We start from the raw sequence: 21,445 nt of genomic DNA on the forward strand, positions 1-21,445 counted from the left end.
GTCAAACGTAGCAATACTTTCCACGGTGGTTTGTTTAGTCGGAGGCAGCAGCGAGTATCAGTCAAGCATAGCGTTTTATGGTTAGTTTACTCAGTAGAATCTGTTACTTCAGGTAACTAGGCCACTTAGCTACCAAATCTATAGTTACTCAACATCAGTTTTTCTCATTTGCCAAATAGGGACAATGGCAAGATGTAATCACAAAATTGTTGTGAGGATTAAATGAAATTAAGGATGTACGATAACCCTGGTAGTGTGCACACTGAAAGTGCTCTCAATAAGTCTGGTTAATAGCTAATATGTCATTGCTATCATGCTGAAAGAATTTCTCAGTTCAGATAGTGGCATACATTTTCTTAGATATTTTAATTTTCTAATCCTCCTGGAATTTATTTAAATGCACCAAGCAACTTATTTTAATGCCTAAAATCAGCTTTGGGTTTTCGGTAAGCAAGGAATGCCCCGGCTGGCCTCGAAGTGCCGGCTTGCAGGAATCGAGCAGATCTGTAGCGGCAAGTATCAGGCTGTCCGAGGGGCGGAGGCCGGGGTGGGCGGGACGCGCTGGCCCCGCCCCCCGCCGCGGTCTTTCCCGCCCCAGGTTCCTGTGAATCCCGGGCGGCCCCGGCCACCGTGCAAAATCTGCCTCTTTCGTATCCAACTTCTTCAGACTTCCAGCCCCGAAACTGGGACGTAAGTGCGGTCCTCTCCCCGCTCCGGGACTGGTGGGGGTAGGGGTGCCCGCGACCCAGCGATCTCTCGGGAGAAGGAGCCGCGGGCCTGGGGCCGCGAGGCGCGGAGAGGAGCCCGGCTGGAGAATCCGAGCCCGTTCGGCCCTCGCGCTGGGTGGGCACTCCAGGCTCTGCGCGGCCCAGGCCCGGCCGAACCGGGCTCCCGAGCCGCTGCGTGCGTGGTCGGCGGCCTTGCGAGGTCCGGGGCTGGGCTGGCGTCTCCGGGAGCAGCCGGGGCTCGGGGCTCGGGGCTCCGGGTTCAGGGTTCGCACACCTGACGCGGGGCCGCGATCCACCGGCCTCCAGAGGCGGGGAGGATCGGGTCGGCGGCTGGGAGGAAGGAGATTTGCCCCGAAATCGCCGCGGGGAGAAGGGCAGGGCCACTGCACCACGCTCTGGGTGAAGCGATCGCCATAGGAGTAGAGTGCATTTTAAAGCAGCCGAGGCTTCCAGGGAAGCTCCAGGTGGGGTAGGAAAACGTGACTCTTGATTTCGGAGTGAAGTAGGCATATCTAGCAGCTTCTGTGCCGGCTCCCGTTTCTAAATGCTTCTGTCTAGTGTTTTGGGTTCAGTACACCAGGGGCGTGGAGGAAGTGCAGTTGCATTTGTTTGGCAGTGTCAGAGCCTCTGGGGGATGGGGTGGAGGGGCCGGCTTAAAACCGACCTTTAACGTTGCCCTTGATGATTAGTTGCAATATTTGCTTAAATATTGTGTTCTCGTGGCCGCCTCCATCACAGGTAATCAAAAAGAGGGAAAGACAGATTGTACATAGATATTATTGACTATGTCCCACAAACACTGTGCTAGACAATTTTAATATGTGTTAGTCCATTTAATGCTCACAACCACAAACGTGGTATCGTTGTCTGTTTTGTACTCGAGAAAACTCAGGTTGAATAATTTCCCAAATCACACAAGTGGCAAGTTAGAGTTGGAATTCAGGTCTACATGATTGAAGAACATAGGCTTTGTGGCTTAAAGTAAAGAACATTATTCTTTGGGATAAGACAGATATCTAGGTCTCAAATACATGCTCTCAGTTTTGTTAGCTGTAGGACCTGGGGCTTGTTACTTAAAACTAAAGCCTGTTTCTTCATTTGTAAAATGGAAACAAAATACTTCCTGTACTATAGGGTCGTTATGAGGATTAAATAAGATTCTATTTGTAGAACAGTTAGCAAAGTGCCTTGCACATAGTTAGTGTAAACTACATGCATGCCACTGTTATCATTAATCCGGGTCAGCAAATTCCAGTTCTGAGTGTACTTGCTGGAACCAAGCAAAACCTGTACATGCCTAGAGCCTAGGAAAAGAAACAGATGCATACATGATGGCATTTATAGTGACACCAGTAATTGTCTCAGACATTAATCTGTGATACTCAGGGCCACTTTTTACTATTGTGAGAAGTTTAAAAAGGCACTTCCTTTTGGCTGAGGAATTGGAAAATGCACCTCACTCTGGGCTGATAGATTTCAGAGAGGTGACTTCTGGGCCTGGAGCGTGTTGGGGCTCTCTGGATGGGAGCAGGAGCTGAATTTCAGCACCCCCCAGCCTAAAAGGTACCTGGCACAAACCCACAAAGAAGTGTGTAACTCCCTTTCATGGCTGCCTTTTTCAGGTCTAGCTCCTGAAGGATGGGGAGGGAGAGGTTCCAGGATGGGGAAACAAAAGAATCCTTTGCCTCTGAGGGTTCCTTAATGACTGGACACCTCTCGTAATTTCTCCCTATAACTGGGAACATTTTATAGACAATGATCTTTATTTCCACGTAAAATTTAAGTTAACCTAAGTATTACATACTTTAAAAATATTTTATTTTTATATATGGTTTACCACTATATGCTGTCCCTACTGTTTGACTATATTCTTGGCAGCATCTGTTCACATACCCAGTTAATACTATACTCCAGCTCTTATAAGTTCTTGGTATAGATTTAAAAATTGTTTTCCTTGCCCTCTTTCTTAGTACGTTCACTGTGGCTTTTTTTTTTTTTCCTACTGTTGCTAGAGTTTTCTCTTTTACAAACCTTTCTTTAGTCAATGATTTATTATGCTAGAAAGTATGCCTGTTCAACAAAACTAAGAAAGTTAACTTTGGAAGTGAAAATGATCAAATGGCATTTTGACCTTCCAAGATTTATACCTACCAAGCCATCACTGCTCATCAAAAGCATGAGCTTTCAGGTGTATCTTTCAGCAAGGTAGTGTTCAGCTCAAGGAGTCCAAACTCCTTTAATGAACTCACCATTAGCTTTACCCTATAGTCTAGCTTTATTCCTTAAGTTTTGCTTCCTTCCCACCAATATTTTCATTCTTGTTCTTACTTATAAGAATTTAAGTTTCTGATAGTGGTAATCAAGAGTAGATACTGATTTTGATACATTTCAATTAGCTACATTTAAGTTGATTATGCTGGCTTAAATGTCTTTAATGAAATTTAGGGGCAGGACATTGGGGTTTTTTGGAGTGGCTGTTTATTCTTTTAATATATGATAACTTAGTGGTATGCAGTCTTTAAAAGATATTAAAATTGTAATGAACAAATTACTTACCAATATGAATTAGATGCATAGCATATTAATACAGTTTTGCCCATGAAAAATGGAGGAAATGCTACATATTAATTTCAGCAAATCATTTTGAAATATCCTCTTACCTAAATGGGTCTATTTTAAATTGTTCCAGTGAAAATTAATGAAGCAATAGTGTGATTACAATGCCCACTGTCCTTAGGCTTCTTCAATTTTCTTAGCTTTTAGTATATTCTGCCTCTAGACTTTAAGGTGACAGCACATAAAAATAAATAACTACACCTGTAAAGAGAAATTTGTCTGTCCATGTTTTCATCTGTTTAGGGATCAGAATTGTTTAAAAAAGAAGTGAAAATCCAACCAAGTATTATTTCGTGATGGTAAATTGTCAAAATAAGGTTGCAAAATATGTAAAATTTTAGTACTTCTTGCTCCCCCTCCCTTTTTGATTTTGTCTTTAGCAATTAGCACTATCTAAAATACTGTATACTTTACTTATTTATCTTTTTTTTACCATATGTCTCGCTACAATGTAAGCCTACAAGGGCAGGGGTTTTTGTCTATTTTGTTCACTTATGTTCCCAGAACCTGGAATAGTGTCTGAAACACAGTGGGTGCTCTATAAATATTTGTTGGGTGAGTATTGAGTGAATGAATAGTACTATTAAAATGTTCATGATTGAGAAATATAAAGGGGTTTACCTGAAAGTGAAAAACAGCTGAAATGTATGTGCCAAGCAGCCATAGAATGAAGATTCTTGCAATCAGGAAATGTATAAATATCTCAACTCTAGGCCCTTGCTCAACATACAGCAATTTAAACTTTGAGAATGAAGTAGTTGTGGGAGTTGCAGCTCTAAACTGAAATAATTTTTATATTGGTGTTCATCTGGGAGATTCCAGCAGGTGGGAAGTTTTTAAAGCACTTGGAGGGGAATGAGAACCTCAAGGAACTTCATTCTCAGCAGGTCAATGTGACTTAATACAATATCTAGCCTGCCTAGCTGGCCAGTGTCTTTATTGAGTCCTCATAATTTTAAAACTTTTCAAAATCATGGGATTTTTCTCAAGGCAGTTTTTGGTGAAAGTTGATTCATTTTGCAGTTATGTACTTCAGAACTAACTTTGCCAAGATGCATGTTTCATAAAAGTGAGGCAATACTGAGATGTTGTCACTGCTTCTAACTTTTATCAACACCTTGCTAAGTGAGCATGTGATGAACTGTTCATTTAATAGGCTTGAAAATGTCATCAGTGAAACATTTCTAAAAATGTATACACAATAGCCGAGGGATTAGCAAAGTAATATAACCTGAAACTCACATTAAATAAACTTTGTTGCCTGCTATGAACTATGGAACAGAACAATACGTCTTCTAGATTTTCTAGAGAAATTAAGGAAAGAGCCTTAGTTGATTGCTCAATTTGTTTTTTAAAAGAGTGGTCAAGAGTCAACCTTTTCTTATTAACTCCTGCTTTCCTAAATTCTGCACGTCCATATGTCAGATTTTACTCAGAATAATTCAAGAATCTAGAAACTCATTAAAACAAAACAAAACTGTGGCCCAGAGCTAATTCCCTTTGTTGCCAGGATACATGCTGAGAGCTTAATGATGTGAGATTCTGGGGATGGGAGTAAAGCTCACTTCCTTCTTATATAACATCTGTTTAATAGACTGGGCTCTGTTTGTTTGCTGGTGTGCATTATTTTTTTTTAAGTCATCTGGGGATGAGGAATTTAATAACAATTTCAAGCAAACATACCTAACTAGTGAGAAAGTATCTGAATATATATTTTTTCAGATCCAGCTTTTTATATAGTGGAAGATGGTGGCTGAGTTTGAAAAACTTTATCCTTTTCCTTCCGTTTCTCCTTTTGGGTCTTAGGAATATTCTGATTTTTTTCTACTTACTTTTAACAATCCTTCAGTACCACATCCTAAACAAGTTCCGTATTCTCTGTAATTCAATTAGAGTTATAGGACATTAATTGGAAAAGACTGTAGGAGTTACTAAAGGGATTGACTCAACTCTTAGATTTAATAGTTGAAAAAACTGAGGCCTAGAGAAGTTAGGGTGTTTGCCCACATGCCTGCAGTTGCTGTGTGACTGACACAGAACTAGAGTCCAGTTTACTTGATTCCTGATCCACCGATATTTCAGTTTGTCCCTTTTTCATATTTACAGAAAAACATACCCATGTCTCTCACCTCTTTCTCCATCCTCATGTCTAGTACTCTGTGGCAGGGATAAAAATGCTGAGCAAAACCTTTTTTAGTGTAAGTTTCTTTGATGTCAGATTTTTATTCTCAGATTCTGGATACTTAAGTGCAGAATATTTCTGAGGATATATATTGCTGCTCTAAGATGGCCTAGCAGTGCCATCTGAAGGCCGTGAGTGCCTGGGAAATTGCACATGTGGAGAAAATACTTAAACAATTTGCAACCCAGTGGGCTTTCTTGATGTTTCAAAGACAATTGCTATAATGTAAATAAAAAAACATTCTAGTTTGTTTCCATCTTTGGTTCCTGAAGCATGCTGTCATTCTGGCTACATTTGTTTCAGAAAGAGATTAATGGTTGTAGCCTGTTAACTCCGTACTTTTTTTTTAACTTTTTATTTTGAAATAATTTCAAACTTACCAGAAAGTAACAAAAATAATACAGAAACAATACATAGAACTCCAAAGTACCCCCAACCCAGAAACCCAGATTTACCAAACATTAGCATTTTGCCACATTTGTTATATGATTTTTTCTTTCTGTGTGCCTGCCTGTCTATCGAATCTGTCTATCCATATCTCATCGACCTGTCATCTATCAGCTATCTCATCTATCTGTCTCATCTATCGTCTTCTATCTCCTAACCATTTAAGAGTAGATTGCATACATCATGTTTCTTTAACATTTAACTCTCCATTTGCATTTCCTGAGAACAAGGACACCTGTGTAACTGCTTTAAATACAGTTATCAAGTTCAACAAATTTAACATTGATACAAAGCATGCAATCTGTATTCTGGTTTTTTCAATTGTTCTAATATCCTTTTGGGCATTTTCTATTCCATTATTATATCTATTTCAGGAATATATACTGCATTTAATTGTCATTGTCTCTTTAGTATCATTCTTTTTTAATCGTGGTAACATGCATACAAGATAAAATTTCCCATCTCAACCACTCCCAAGCATACAATTCAGTGGAATTAATCACAGTCACTGTAAATAAAACCATCTATTACCTAAACTTTTCCTTCTCCCCAGGCAGAAACCCTGCACCCTTGCATTAATTCCTGTTTCCCATCCCCGATTCGATTTCATCATTAATTTGTCAGGCTGAATATTATAGTTGATATACCTATTAAAAAGCCATTAGAAAATATTGTTGTTATACTAAGTAACAATTAATTTGAGGTTCTAGGGCTCTCAAGCCATTTTGGTATTTGGAGAAAAATCTGGGTTCTTGCTCTAGCCCTGCCACTTATTTATTAGCTTGGTGATGTGGGTAAGCAGTTTAACTTTTCTAAGAACCTTTTTTTTCCTAGAAGAAACTATGCATATTTGTCTTGAAAATTAACAATGTGCTGAAAATTATCAATGTATTCTGGGGCAATCAATTCAGATATTTGAGTGCTTACTATTATAATCATAGATATGACTGATTGCTTGCTATATAGTAATGCTTGTCCTTCACAACTCACAGGATGATTGTAAGGTTCAGAAGATAAGTTATTTGGAAGCACTTTGGAACTTAAAAGAAAACCAAAAACACAAAACTATTAACTATCTTTCCTCTCTTCCTTTCTTCCCCTCCCCCACTTCTGCCCTTAACTTTAAGGGTAAAAAAAATTCAATAGTCAGTGGCAACATGAGTGGACATTCTTTTATGGTGGAATAAGGTTTAAATCCTTAGTAACAGTAGAAATCTCCAGGGAACTTCCCTAGCGCCAAGGGCATTTTGATCACTCCCTGTTTGTGCCACACAATTTAATGCAGTTGTATATTATTTCTATGTGTGCATGGAGGGCTATGGATTTTGCTTTTGTGCCCTCCCTATCCCCAGCATTTAGAGCACTTAAAAGATATTCAGTAAATAAATGTTGAATGGATGGATCTCCCCAATACCATTATAATGAGCTCCAAGTTCTTCTATTGCTAGGCCATATCCCTATAGTCCTTAGCATAAAAATGGGTACACAGCAATCTCTATTAAAACACACTTGATGGTTAGATCTGGGACCTACAAGTAGTATAGCAACTCTTAGATCTATGGCCATATTACACCCTTCCCAACCTTTCTTTCTTTTTTTTTTTTTTTTTTTTTGAGGAGCGCCTATTACTGTTTTGAGCAACACAGTTTAAGAAATATAGCTGTAGGGTGTATACTGCTGATGTTGCCAGGCCCCATTCCAAGGTTACTCTTGCTTGCTATGGATTAGGCTCATGGAGGATGCACTATGGAATAGTAGTTAGTGAATCATGGTGTTAGAGCCAGAAGAAATGTTTGAAGACTTTTTAATATATGCCAGCCTCCTCATATCACAGGGAAAGAGTGAGGTTTATGCAAGGGGTGGCCCTGGCTTCTTCCTCCCAATTGTTTCAGGACAAATAATGAGTTCCTGGCACTGGGCCTGAGTTCCCCACTGCATGCATGAATGATGGAGCCCAGGTGAACCCTTCAGCGAGGATTTAGGAAAATTAGTGCTTATCTATAGCCAAGGCTGACTACTTTGGCAAATTAATTTTGTGTGAATCCCTGGATTCTTTTGTTTTATTCCAAGTAACTCATCATAAACAAGGCTGAGAAAGGTGCTTTATGTTTTACTATTTAATAATAAGGCATCTATACTGAGGATGTAAATTAATAAAATAATTGCTGCAATTCATGGAGTGCCTAATACACGCTGAGCATACTACAGACCTACAGAGGTTAGGCATTTTTTTTCAATCCCCATTTTATAGATGAGAAAATTGAAGTTCAGAGACATAATTTGGCAAAGGTGACAGACCCCGTAGTAAGTGGTAGAAAAGAAATTTGAACCACGCACACTGACTCTGAAGTTATTGTTCAGACGTTTTGCTTGAGGACAGAGGAGGTAGTAAAACATGGTCCCTGCTAAGTGGATCTTGAAGAACTTATATGGGCAGAGGTAGCTACAGAGGTAAACTGGGGCAGATGTGAACAGAGCCATGAATTCCAGGTTTAAATTATTAGGGGGAAGGCCCAGGGCAGCCATTAATGATTTTTTTTTTTTTTTTTTGGTAAATCAGAAGTGATAGAATCATGAGGTGAATGGAGAGGATGGCAGTGGGACAAACTATACAGCTTATACGGTGTGAACATGTGATTGTGAAAACCTTGTGGTTCATACTCCCTTCATCCAGTGTATGGACAGATGAGTAGAAAAATGGGGGCAAAAAGTAAATGAATAATGGGGGGGAGGAATGGAAGGGATGGGATGTTTTGGGTTTTCTTTTTTACTTTTATTTTTATTCTTATTTTTAATTTTTTTGGAGTAATGAAAACATTAAAAAATTGATTGTGGTGATGAATGCACAGCTATATAATGGTACTGTGAACAATTGATTGTACACTGTGGATGATTGTAGGGTCTGTGAATATATCTCAATAAAACTGAATTGGGGAACAAAAGAAACTATACAGTAGAATTGGTGAGAGGTAAGGACAACCTGAATTAGGGTTGTGACTGTGGGTGTGGGGAAGGTTCACCATGTCTGAGAGAGATAGGGCTGTAGCAGGAGCAGAACTACATGACAGCTTTACTGACTAGGTCTAAGGAGTACCTCTAAGGGGAGATAGGGAAAGAGGAAGCAGACAAGACTTCAGGATTTCTGGCCTGCTGGCCTTGTCTTGACACTCTTTCCATGAGCTTGAGTACAACCTGCATCAGCCACTCATCTGCAGTGAATGAGACAAAACCTGACTTTTCTGTCCACTCTAAATTTTTTTTTAATAGCTTGACAGCTCATTTTTTAAATAATTCAATTTTATTGAGATATATTCACATACCATATAGTCATACAATGCATACAATCAACACACACATATAGTTGTGTGTTCATCACCAAAATTAATCTTTGAACATTTTCATTACCACACACACAAAATAAGAATAAAAATTAAAGTGAAAAAGAACAATTAAAGTAAAAAAAAAATCACTGTTCCCCCCCCCCCCCCCCCGTTTTTCTAGTCATTTCATCGATACACTGGACAAAGGGGAGTGTGATTCACATGACTTTCCCAATCACATTGTCACCCCTCATAAACTACATTTTTATACAATCATCTTCAAGATTCAAGGGTTCTGGGTTGTAGTTTGATACTTTCAGGTATTTACTGCTAGCAATTCCAATTCATTAGAACCTAAAAAGGGTTGTCTATATTGTGCGTAAAAGTGCCCGTCAGAGTGACCTCTCAGCTCTTTTTGGAATCTCTCAGCTACTGAAACATTTCATTTCATTTCACATCCCTCTGTCCACTCTAATTTTAAATCCATCCACAGGGTACTACATTTTCCTGAGTACTGGTAATGTGCAACTTGCTAGGGTCTTAACTACCTGATAATGAAAGAAAAAAATTATACAGCAAACATTTATTCCACAGATTTTGGGTTAGATACGAAAAGCAAGATATTGGGCACATGGAACATGCTGGATTTATGTTTCCTCATAGTATCTCCATTTTTCTGATGAGGAAATCTAGGCTAAGAAATTTGAAGGAAATTTTATGAAGCCACACAGATGCAGGATTTGACCCAGTTATGCATTACTCCAAATTTGATTTTGACCCTGTACTTTAATAATGCATAGCAGGAATTGAAAGGAGCGATTGATGTGGTTTGTAATAATCAGGGAAATGATCATGGAATGGAATAATGAAAAATATGAAACATGGGATAGATAGGAGAGGATCAGACCCTGGATGATGAGTGGATTTGTTCCTTTTGTCCCAGAATTTCAGCTAAATCTCAAAGTGGAGGGCAAAGGACATTAAATGCTCCACATTCTCCAGCAGCTTTGGGGGAAGAGGTACCTTCCCACCTCCAGAACCTGCCCTACCACCATCGACATACACTTCATTCTAGATAGCTTGCTAAGTGGACTTCCATCTAGGGGACCCATTTCTTGTTTGCTCTTCTTGGTTACACCTGCAGTCCTTTCTTTCCTGGGTTCTAGGAGGAAAAGCAGCTCATTCTCAAAACTGCATCCCTACTCAAGTCCTCTGCCATTTCCCTAGTCCTCTTCATGTATTGATGGGAAGTTGGGAAGAGGGAGGTGGTGGCAGTTAGGCTATTTCTGGTGTTTCCTAGGAAGTCTTGAGGGAAGATGGCACATGTTTATTGGCTGATGCTTTAGGTAGAGCAGTGGTTCCTCAACCTTGTGTACACATTAATTAGAATCATCTGGGTTGCTGATACCCAGGTTGCACCCTAAACCAGTTAAATTAAATCTCTTCATGTAGAACTCCACATCAGATGCTTTTAAAACTCTCAGGTGATTCCAATGAGCAGCCAAAGATTGAGAACCACTGTTGTAAAATGTGGGCGGTATTTGGGATCTTTTTTTTCTCTCCCAGATCTTGGTCTCAGCCAAAATTCTCTGGAAACAGACAATATCTCTTTCAGTATCTTGTTAAATGAGCAAATAAAAATAAAATGAAGGCTGCAGTTTAATCTGTTTTGTTTTGTAGCCATATGCTATGCCTACCTTAAGTGGAGGATCAATATCATACTTGGACCTTTTCAGAATGGTGAAATTTATCATAAAGCCAAAAGATTAGTATGTCTTATCTGCCATCTTAAAAGCTGCATTTTACTCTCATATAGTAAATGAGTTTTATCCCAACAAGAGAATCTTACTGAAACAATATCACTGATGGGATAAAAGACACCCAGCAGACACATATTTAATCAAGCAACTTCATTCTGTGATCCTTTTCTGATAACGTCTTAGGAATCACGGGTTGTAAGAGTCCTGCTGTTTCCGTTAAGAGTGAGTGTGCTTCTTAAAGGCACCATTTCATTGGCTTTTTCATTTCATTGGTTTCCTTATAGCTCAAGAGATGGCTGCCCAGTGTGTCACGAAGGTGGAGCTGAATGTTTCCTGTGACAATCTTTTGGATAAAGACGTAGGGTCAAAGTCAGACCCTTTGTGTGTGTTATTTTTGAATACGAGTGGTCAACAGTGGTATGAGGTAATATTAAATACTTTGAGTGAAAGTAATCTGAATTGCCTTTTTCACAATGTAAAGAGTTTATTTAGAATTTTAAAAATAATAAAACCATCTCATCTGCTAATGCTGTTAATGCAGTTCTGGGGGCTAGTTTCCCCTTGATTGTGGAATTATTTTGTACAAATGTAGAAACTTCTTTAGCTGTCATGCCTATATTTAATTGTGTTTGGTACATTAAGATGTTAAAATCTGAATACAACTTGATCTGAAGAAACTTTTTGTTTTGGGTGGGTATAGATTGAACGCACAGAAAAGATTAAGAATTGCTTGAGTCCCAAATTTTCCAAGACATTTATTATTGATTACTACTTTGAAGTGGTTCAGAAATTGAAATTTGGGATTTATGACATCGACAACAAAACTATTGAACTGAATGATGATGACTTCTTAGGAGAATTTGAATGTACCTTGGGACAAGTAAGTATAAATACCTACAATACTGCATTTTGTTTTAATTTTTTACCACAGAATTGGGTGTTGTTGATAAGTGCTCATTAATTTAATGTTTCAAGTTGAAAAACATGCACTCATTTTAAAGACCACTTTCATGTATTAGTATAATTGTGTCTTATTTTTTATAAGGGCAGGGAATGTGTTTCTGGCAAATCTAGAACTTTTGTAACTTTCTGAGTTAAGGGTGTCTCATTAGACATTTTAACAGATAATATTATCGCTCTAGCTGCTTTGTGTGCTGTCACATAGTTCAGTCCAATTTTATTATGTTCAAGTCAAAAATGTTATCAAAGTAACAGTGATGTCTGTAAGGTTCTAATTAGCATGACTTGTACATCTTGACTCTGATTCTCCTCTCTCCTTCTTTACTTGGTTCACTCCTCCTCAACCTTTAGGTCTATCAGTTTAAATCTCACTCCCCCTTGTTACCGTCTCTGATCCTCTAAGACTTCTTTGGAGCACCTCCCCTGTTGCTCATTTGACACTCCCTACTTGCTTCTATCTTAATACTTACTACATTTAATTTTAGTTGCTTAATCATCTGTCTTCTCAGTATATGATAGACTTGGTAAGGATAGGTGTGTATCTGTTGGCTCACTATTTTACTCCTGGCTCCGAGTCGGACTTAGAAGGAGCATCATGACCATTTGTGTCAATTGGGGAAGGCTTCTGGAGGGAGGAGTCACATTTTTTCAGTGGGTGAAATGCATTATTGCTCTAATTTGTCTTTTATGAGTTTATTTTTCAGGGTTGAAGTGTTCGGAGATCATGAATTTGTTTAAAAATCTCAAGGGCAATATGAAACTGATAGGTTTTCCAAAACTGATAAAAACCATCAAAGAAAAAATTAAGGATTTTTTTTTTTTTTTTTTTTTTTTTTTTGAAAAAACATCAATGTAGCAAAAAGAACCAATTCTCATGAATTTGAGATGTATATCTGCTTGAAAGTATCTAGGCATACTATATTATCTTAATCAAAATGATATTTTGTGGGGATTGAATTCCAAAGTTGTGTATCAGTTGAAGAGTTGACTAATCCCATTTATTGAGTGTTCTGAGACCCACCTTTTACCTACAGGAGTGTCAGCTCAGTGATTTGTGTATGCATGAGAATCTGGCCCTCTTTTTTCAATTCAAGGAAGAACTGTAACTTTGAAGTATTTGGTAAAGAAATTAGAGGGTGGGAGATTATATCTGCCAGTATAGGCTCTTTGGAAATCTCTTCCAATGGGTTTTAAATGTATAGATTCATTTTAAATGTTTTTATAATTGCTAAATCTTTAAGGAATGGACTTAATGTTTCCATTTTTAATGACTTTAAGTGAATTTGATATTCAGGTTTTTTCTGGAAACCATTCATTTAAAAAAATTGTATGTTGATGTGAAATACGCTCTTTGTATCACTTTCCAATTTTAACAGATTGTTTCCAGTAAGAAGCTAACTCGACCACTGGTGCTTAAAAATGGCAGACCTGCAGGCAAAGGGAGCATTACAGTAAGAATAAGATATTTTTCTTTTGCCTTGAAAGATTTAGCAATAATAGGTCATGCTGAAACTGTGCATATCAGACAAACATTCTACAACCATCCTTTAGCATTTGACCCCAAATATTGGGCTCCTTCTACCCTTCCGTTAGAGTGAACACAAATGGGATACATGGTATGCCAAAGATGACAGAAGGAGAAAAATTTCTTTCCAGTTTTTAAATTGCATGTAGAGGTCAGATGCACCTTGATAGTGCTTACCTCCCTGCCATGAAGCTCAAATCCCCAAGTTAGAGAGAAACTGCTTAATAATCTGAAGGGATCTCTATGGCTCCCTACCTGGCAAAAGTTCCCTCAACATGACAGAGACTTTCTATAGTGGTTTTCATTCCAGAAGGATATTATATTATGCCATGTTCATTGAATCCTCTGAACTAGTAACCATCTTTTCTCTGCTTGCACTCTGCTGCCCATCTCCCTGCTTAGATTTTCTATGGCTGATTTCTGGCTCTAGGCAAATGAATCTATGCTTTATCATATTTTAGATTTAAAATTACATAACACCAAGCTATCAAGTGTTTTTTTCTTCTAGAGTTTCTGTCTATGTAACCACTGCCTGCAGCAGTGATGTGTCTGAGAATGGAAGACTGGCTCCCTAAAAGGTCTATGCTTGAGGGTTATTGCCGTTGTCAAACATATTTCCCTGAGCAGCTGTTTTGTTCTATTGTAGACTCCTGAGGCATACGAATGTTCAATCTGTTGGGGGTGTAGACTTTCAGGGGTCAGAGAACATTATTAGTGTAAGCTCTATTGCTCTTGGGGCTGTGATTGCCTGGAAATGTGTTTTTAGGTAGAATAAGTATTTCATCTACATTGGATGAAAAACACAGATCCTCAAGATATGATTTATTCACTCTTTTCAATGTTTGGAGAGCTTTGGTTAGTACTGAGATAGCAGTCCCATACAGAGGATCTTCAATCTTCCAGTGCTTTGACTTTTTAATCACTCAAATCAATTTTATTAAGTATCTCCTCTGGTAAGGCACTTGTCCTCAAGCATCTTAGCAGACCAGACATAGACCAAATGTCCCAGGAGACTCTTATCTACACAAGGCTTAAAGCTTCCAATCGTAACCATAAAATCAATTTTTCCTTTCTCATAGGAAATGAAAGGGAGTAACAAATCATGACTGTTAGGAATTAAATCAGTTACTTTACAACCTGGGCTCACCTTTCTCAGAAACATGTACTTCATATTACCTCATGCTTGCAAAGTTTTTGGGAAAAATCTTTGTTCAGTGCTTTGATTTCTCACAGGGAATGGGGGAAATCCACTTTGAGTAACAACATTTAAAAAGGAGTTTGTGCTTGGGAGCAGTGTTGTAAGCCTTGGTTGACTTTTGCTTGACGTTTGAGCTGCAGCCTTGCTACACTTTCTGGACTTGACAATGTGTTCCTCCCAAGCTCTTCTTGCAGATGACAGTACCATTTCTGCCATGGGTGACTGGGATCTTAACCTTAATATCTGCACCTGCTAATATCAGCCATCTTTTTGGGTTTCCCATGGCAACACCAATGAGCTTTACTGCCTCTAGAGGTTGAAACAGCACAAGTTACTAATGTAGTAAGGCAGGCCGTATGGTTAGAGGACATCATTGGGAAGTGGGCTGAGTTTAAGAATTAACTTGTCTAAGACTGATTGACTACAAGCTGGCTTCCCAGATAATAAGCTGAATGCCTTCAAAGTTCAATGGAAACTAGGTGTAACCCAAGCTTACTAGTCAACAACCAGGCTTGGAATCCAGCCCCCCAAACTGGCTCGCACATTATTCCAGGGCAGGGCTGATGCTGACAAGATGAATCTTGCTACTAGCCTACCAAGTTTTATGGTTGTAAATTCAAAGCTCGTGTCTCTGTCATGGATCAAAGAGATTGCTCCTCCCTAATCATACAATTTAGAGATCTGCAGCCAAAGAGTGAGGCTCCATCTCCCAGAATCTGGTAGTCAGTCCTGCTAGATTTCCATGTGCTGTTGTAGAATGCAAAGGACAATGCAAGACCTGCACCCCTGTAGCTGATCAGTCAGTGTGAATTTTTATTGTTGAACACTGTCCCATCAGGCATAGTGTAAGTGCTGCTTGGCTTGTATCTTTGTTTACAGGATACTACCTGAGGAGTTTGATTTTGAGCCTGTATTTTTTTCTCCTGGAAAAACTCTGTAACATCTTATATTTCCTTGAACCATGCTGGATTATTCAAGATTCTCCTATTTGCTATGTAGGATACTGTTTTAGTTTGCTAGGCTGCTTAAGGCAGATACCATGAAATAGTTTGGCTTAAACAATGGGAATTTTTTAACTTACAGTTTGAGGCCGAGAAAATGTCCAAATCAAGGTATCATTAAGGTGATGCTTTCTTCCCAAAGACTGGCTGCTGGTAATCCTTGGCTCCTCTGCCACATGGCAAGACACATGGCAGCATTTGCTGGTCTCACCTTTCTCTTCTGCATTTCATTGGTTTCAGCTTTTTGCTTCTCTGATTCATTCCATTTATAAAGGACTCCAGTAGTAGAATTAATTCCCATCCTGAATGAGGTGGGTCACACCTTAACTGAAGTAGTTTCATCAAAAGTTTCTACTTACAATGGGCTTACATTCACAGGAATTGATTAGATTTAAGAACAAGTTTTTCTAGGGTACATACAGTTTCAAACCACCACAGATACTAAATTAATAGTGGTATTTTTCTTACCTTAATGTAGATACTGGGTATTGGGACAAACATGATGGATTTAAATTCTCTTTGCAGTCAAATGCTAGATGCCCCTATATCCTGTGGGGATGTTTACTAATGGGAAGGTGTTTAACACAAAATATCAGTAGCCATAGGAAATTCAAGAGAAACTCTAAAAGTTTCACGTTTTTTTTTTTTTTTTAAAAAAAAGGAGTTTGCCTAATGCAAATTTGGTATATTTTAGGAAAATATTTCCCAGAAAGAAATGATAGCATGCTGCTACATGGATGAACCTTGAAGACATCATGTTGCATGAAATAAGCTAGACACATAATGACAAATACTATTTGAGCTTACTTAAATGAAATAAGCATAATATGCACATTCATAAAGTAAAAAACTAGAATACAGGTTACCAGGGGCTGAGTGGGGCAGGGGAATGGGGACTTAATGTTTCATTCATCTGGAGTTTCTGTTTGGGGTGATGGAAAAGTTTTGATGGGGACAGATATACAACTTTGGGTGTGTAATTAACACCAGAATTGTATATTGGAAAAGGGATAGGTAAAAAAGGGAAATTTTAGGTTGTATATAAGTTCCCTCCCACCCCATATGCATGCACAAAACCCTGTGGAATTATACAACACAAAGAGTGAATGCTAATGTAAACAGCAACTAAATTTAAGAGCATAATTATAATAATATTGTTTCATGAATTGTAAAAAGCGTATTACACTAATGCAAAAAGTTAATAATAGGGAAAACTGTATGTGAGGGGGTGCATATGGGAATTCTGTACTTTCTGCATCATGTTTCTGTAAGCATGCAGTTGGCTCTAATAAAAAATGATAAATCTTTCTTAATGCTACCATTTTCTTATTAAACATTGTGGAGTTCATTTATATTAGGATAGACTTTTTATACTATTAAATAAATCAGTAAGTAATTCATGAGCATATCAGAATCTCTAAAACATACTTTCTTTCACTTACCTTGTCTACACAAAGATTTCAGCTGAAGAAATAAAGGATAACAGAGTGGTCTTGTTTGAAATGGAAGCAAGAAAACTGGATAATAAGGTGGGTAAGTTATACATATTTCAACAAAGACGTGTTTTGCTTTACATTGATTTCTTTTTGAGAAAATAATGTCAGTTCCTCTTATGAGCTCCATCATCCGAGAATCAATTAGTGCATTAGTTCTTTCAAATTCTGCTTTTCTATGCAAGTGTATGTATGTGTGTGTTTAAACAGAACCTCTTCTCTAGATGTAGTCAAAGGATTTGTCCGGCTTAAACAGAAGTTGAATACAAGCATTAGTGTTTTTGTTAAGGTTAACAAACCTTTAACAAAAATAACTAGGCAGATGTTGAATTATCTGTAGGAAATAACTGCCTAGTTGGATTATCTGTAGGAAAAAACCCACAAAGTCCATGATTTATTAATTATAGTCAGTTATCCCCTTTACATTAATATGTCATTTTTTATGAAGGGTTAATACTAGTATATAATAACAATAATTTAGTATTTAACCTAGATTCAAATAATTCTTTTAGTGGTTTTTGTACGTAATTCTACCATTCAATCTCTCCATTATTTGCATTTATCTTGTAATCCAATTTGAAAACATACTAGTAGTCAGGGCTTTTCTTTTTTTAATTATGGAAAATTTTAAATATATTCAAAAATAGAATTTTGTATATCTCCATGTTTCCATCAGCTGTTTTCAATAATTATAACTCATGACCAATTTTGTTTGATCTCTACCCCATCCACTTTCTCTTCTCCCTAACATCATATCAGCTCTAAATATTTCAGTGACTCTCTAGACTCTTTAGAAAATAATTGTTTAATATGTCTTTTAAGTCTCTTTTATCTCTAAATTCCCTTTCTTTTTCCTTCTCTTCTTCCCACCCTCCCCTTTCTTCCTTCCTTCGGATTTATTTGTATAAGACACAGTCCTTTATCCTGTAGAATTTCCCACATTCTGCCTTAGGTTGATTAAATCCTCCTAGTGTTCCTCTCTCACCTTTATTTCCTGATTTCTGTGAGCTGTTAATGGATTCTAGAGGTATGATCTGATGGTATTTCAAATTGTTGGTAAGACATGTTCATAGTTGCTGATGTGTAATTCTGTCAGGAGTTTCACATTGTCTGGTTGTGTCCCTTTTTGTGATGTTAGTGACCATTGATGATCACTAATATTGTATTTTATTAAGGGTCTGTAAAATAGTGATATTCTCACTCCATCATTTCTTCTTCATTTATTACCTAGAGTATCTCTGTAGAGAGAAATGTCCCTGTTCTAGTTTGATAATGCTGCTGGAATGCAAAACACCAGAGATGGATTGGCTTTTATTTGGTTACACAGTTATAGTCTTAAGGCCACAAAGTGTTCAAGGCAACACATCAGCAATCGGGTACCTTCACTGGAGGATGGCCAATGGTGTCTGGAAAAACTCTGTTAGCTGGGAAGGCACATGGCTGGTGTCTGCTCCAAAGTTCTGGTTTCAAAATGGCTTTCTCCCAGGATGTTCCTCTCTAGGCTGCAGTTCCTCAAAATGTCACTCTTAGTTGCACTTGGGGCGTTTGTCCTCTCTTAGCTTCTCCAGAGCAGGAGTCTGCTTTCAATGGCCATCTTCAAAATGTCTCTCATCTGCAGCTCCTGGGCTTTCTTCAAGTGTCTCTCTTGGCTGCAGCTCCTCTTCAAAACATCACTCTCAGCTGCACTGCACTGAGTTCCCTCTGCCTGTTGGCTCATTTATATGGCTCCACTGATCAAGGCCTACCCTGAATGGGTGGGGCCATGCATCCATGGAAATATCTAATCAGAGTTATCACTTACAGTTGGGTGGGGTACATTCCATGGAAACACTCAAAGAATTCCAATCTAATCAGCACTAAAATGTCTGCCCCATAAGATTGCATCAAAGATAATGGCGTTTGGGGGACATAATACATTCAAACTGGTGTAGTCCCTATATGTTCCAGTTTGCTAATGCTGCTGTTATGCAGAATACCAGAATGGATTGGCTTTTATAAAGCGGGTTTATTTGTTTACAAATTTACAGTCGAAGGCCTTGAGAATGTCCAGCTTAAGGCTTCAACACTAGCATACCCTCACCGAAGGAAGGCCAGTGGCGTTTGGAACACCTGTTAGCTGGGAAGGCACGTGGCTGGCATCTGCTGGGTTGTGTTCCAGCTCCTCTCTCGGCTCTGGTGCATTCTTCAAAATGTTGCTCTTGGGGCGTTTTGTCTTCTCTTAGCTTCTCCGGAGCAAACGCTGGGTTAGCATCTCCAAAGTGTCAGCAAAATTCTGCTTTCAGCAGCTGTCTCCAAAATGTCTCTCTGGGCTGCTCTCCAAAATGTCACTCTTAAGCTGCTCTCTAAAATGTTACTGTTAACTGTTCTCTGGGGTCCTTCTGTTTGTGAGCTCTTTTATAGGACTCCACTGATTACAAGACAGGTTAAAATGTTTGATCCTTTTTTCGTATTTACTAGTTTTCAGAATAATAAATTGATTCCCTAGTATCCACTAACTGTGACTGAAGAAGAGTTGTATTTTTTTTAGTATTGTTATGAACTCATGGATTTAAATATATTTAATATGTTTAATAATTGCAATCTATTAATTTTTACTGATGCTCAAAATATCCGAACTGTGGCCCATGGAAACCCCTTTATGTTTCCTCCTGATACCATTTGACATGATGCCAGGAGTCTTTGATAGCTTCCTTGTTCTATGGCATGACAAGATATTCCAGCCTTATTTTATATAATTTCTGACCCAGACTGGCAGATTTTATTCGGTATCGGTATTTAGAGGCCACAATCTGGTTCTGGGGTGTGGTGCTCATCATTTGTTGGTTATTGTCTCACATTGTTTCTAGGGCTCTTCAGTAGACTGATATAGAAAATATATATATATATTTTTAAGAAAAACTAAATCATAAATTTACACCTCTATTTTCAATTCAACTTTAGGATTACAGGGCTTTACTTCTTTAATTTAATAGGTGTACCTCTTTCCACTTATGCTGAAAATCTTGATTCTTAAAGATATTAACATACTTATCTGTTTTATCATGTATAATATAAAATAGTTTCATAATAAAAATGTAAATATCATTATTAAACACTATTTTTACTGAAAACAGTGTGATCTGTGTTTATAATTCTTTTTGTCCTTATTCCACTTGGGTTGTACAGTCAAATTCTTGTGCTTCAAAGAAATAATTTTTCTGATTATTCTGTCACCATGATATATAGTTTCATTTTGTTTTGATAGATATGGATTTTTAAAAAAATTGTTTTGACTTACTTTTGTTTTATAATCATATAAAGGATTTACATGTTTCCAAAGCCAAACCTATAAAATAAGATATATTCAAGAAATGTAGCTTCTCTCCTTGTCTAGTTTACCATTTCCTTCTTCCTCCCTGTGCATAATAATCTTTTAAAATTTGTATTTTGTGGTTTAATCCTTTAGTTGTCTAAAAATATGTTTGTTTCATTTGTTTTCCCCACCCTCAGCCCTTAAGTAAGTGTAGCATACTATATACATGCTTTCCTCTACTTTGCTGTTTTCACTTAACATAACCAGAATGTCAGAGTCAGGAACATTTTATTTTTAATTAAAATTAAAAATCTATTTTGGTAACATGTATATGACATAAAATTGGCTCTTTTAACCATCTTTAAGTGTACAATTCAGTGGCATTAATTACACTTAGAATATTGTGGTTCCTTTAACACCATCCATTACCAAATTGTACTACCAACTGTAGATTCTTCTAAGAGATAAGGTTAAATGCAAAAGTTTTATATACTCTCTCTTTTATACTTTTGACTGTACCAAGCATGTTACTTGCTTCACTTAAACTTTGTGCTAAGGTGGGAAATAATATTTTCTTCATTCTTAATTTAATACTGAGGTTAATTCAGGAATAAAAATATATTCAGTTTAGGAATGTGTCTGCATATATTACTGTGGGATGAACAAATGTCCTTTCATTTTCAAAAATCATAAGTAATACATGCTAAAATATGTAAATTTTCAAAATAAAATCATCCATAATCTCAGCACCTCAGTTTAACTACTGTGAGCAAATTATATATCCTCCCAGATTTTTATCTGTGTGGGCATGTGTGGACGTTGAGGAAGGCGATAAGGGCATTTTTGAGCACTCACTGTGCTTGAGCATTGTACAGGAGTGCTGTGGGGAATTACAGAGGAAATAGGAAGTTTGTGCACTTGAA

At 37.8% G+C, this 21,445-nt stretch overlaps 1 protein-coding gene across 1 annotated transcript in view; it reads left to right on the top strand.

The window, feature by feature from the left end:
- Positions 1 to 575: 575 nt before the first annotated feature.
- CPNE3 (copine 3) overlaps positions 576 to 21,445 on the top strand; it is a 57,715-nt gene continuing 36,845 nt past the window's right edge. The window contains exons 1-5 of the mRNA XM_037802549.1: positions 576 to 690; positions 11,338 to 11,477; positions 11,754 to 11,933; positions 13,390 to 13,464; positions 17,195 to 17,266. Coding sequence (XP_037658477.1) covers positions 11,346 to 11,477; positions 11,754 to 11,933; positions 13,390 to 13,464; positions 17,195 to 17,266 — 459 coding nt within the window. The 5' untranslated portion in view covers positions 576 to 690; positions 11,338 to 11,345. The remainder of the gene's footprint in view (positions 691 to 11,337; positions 11,478 to 11,753; positions 11,934 to 13,389; positions 13,465 to 17,194; positions 17,267 to 21,445) is intronic.

Source organism: Choloepus didactylus, chromosome 14 (assembly GCF_015220235.1).
Source record: "Choloepus didactylus isolate mChoDid1 chromosome 14, mChoDid1.pri, whole genome shotgun sequence".
NCBI classification, from domain to species: domain Eukaryota; kingdom Metazoa; phylum Chordata; class Mammalia; order Pilosa; family Megalonychidae; genus Choloepus; species Choloepus didactylus.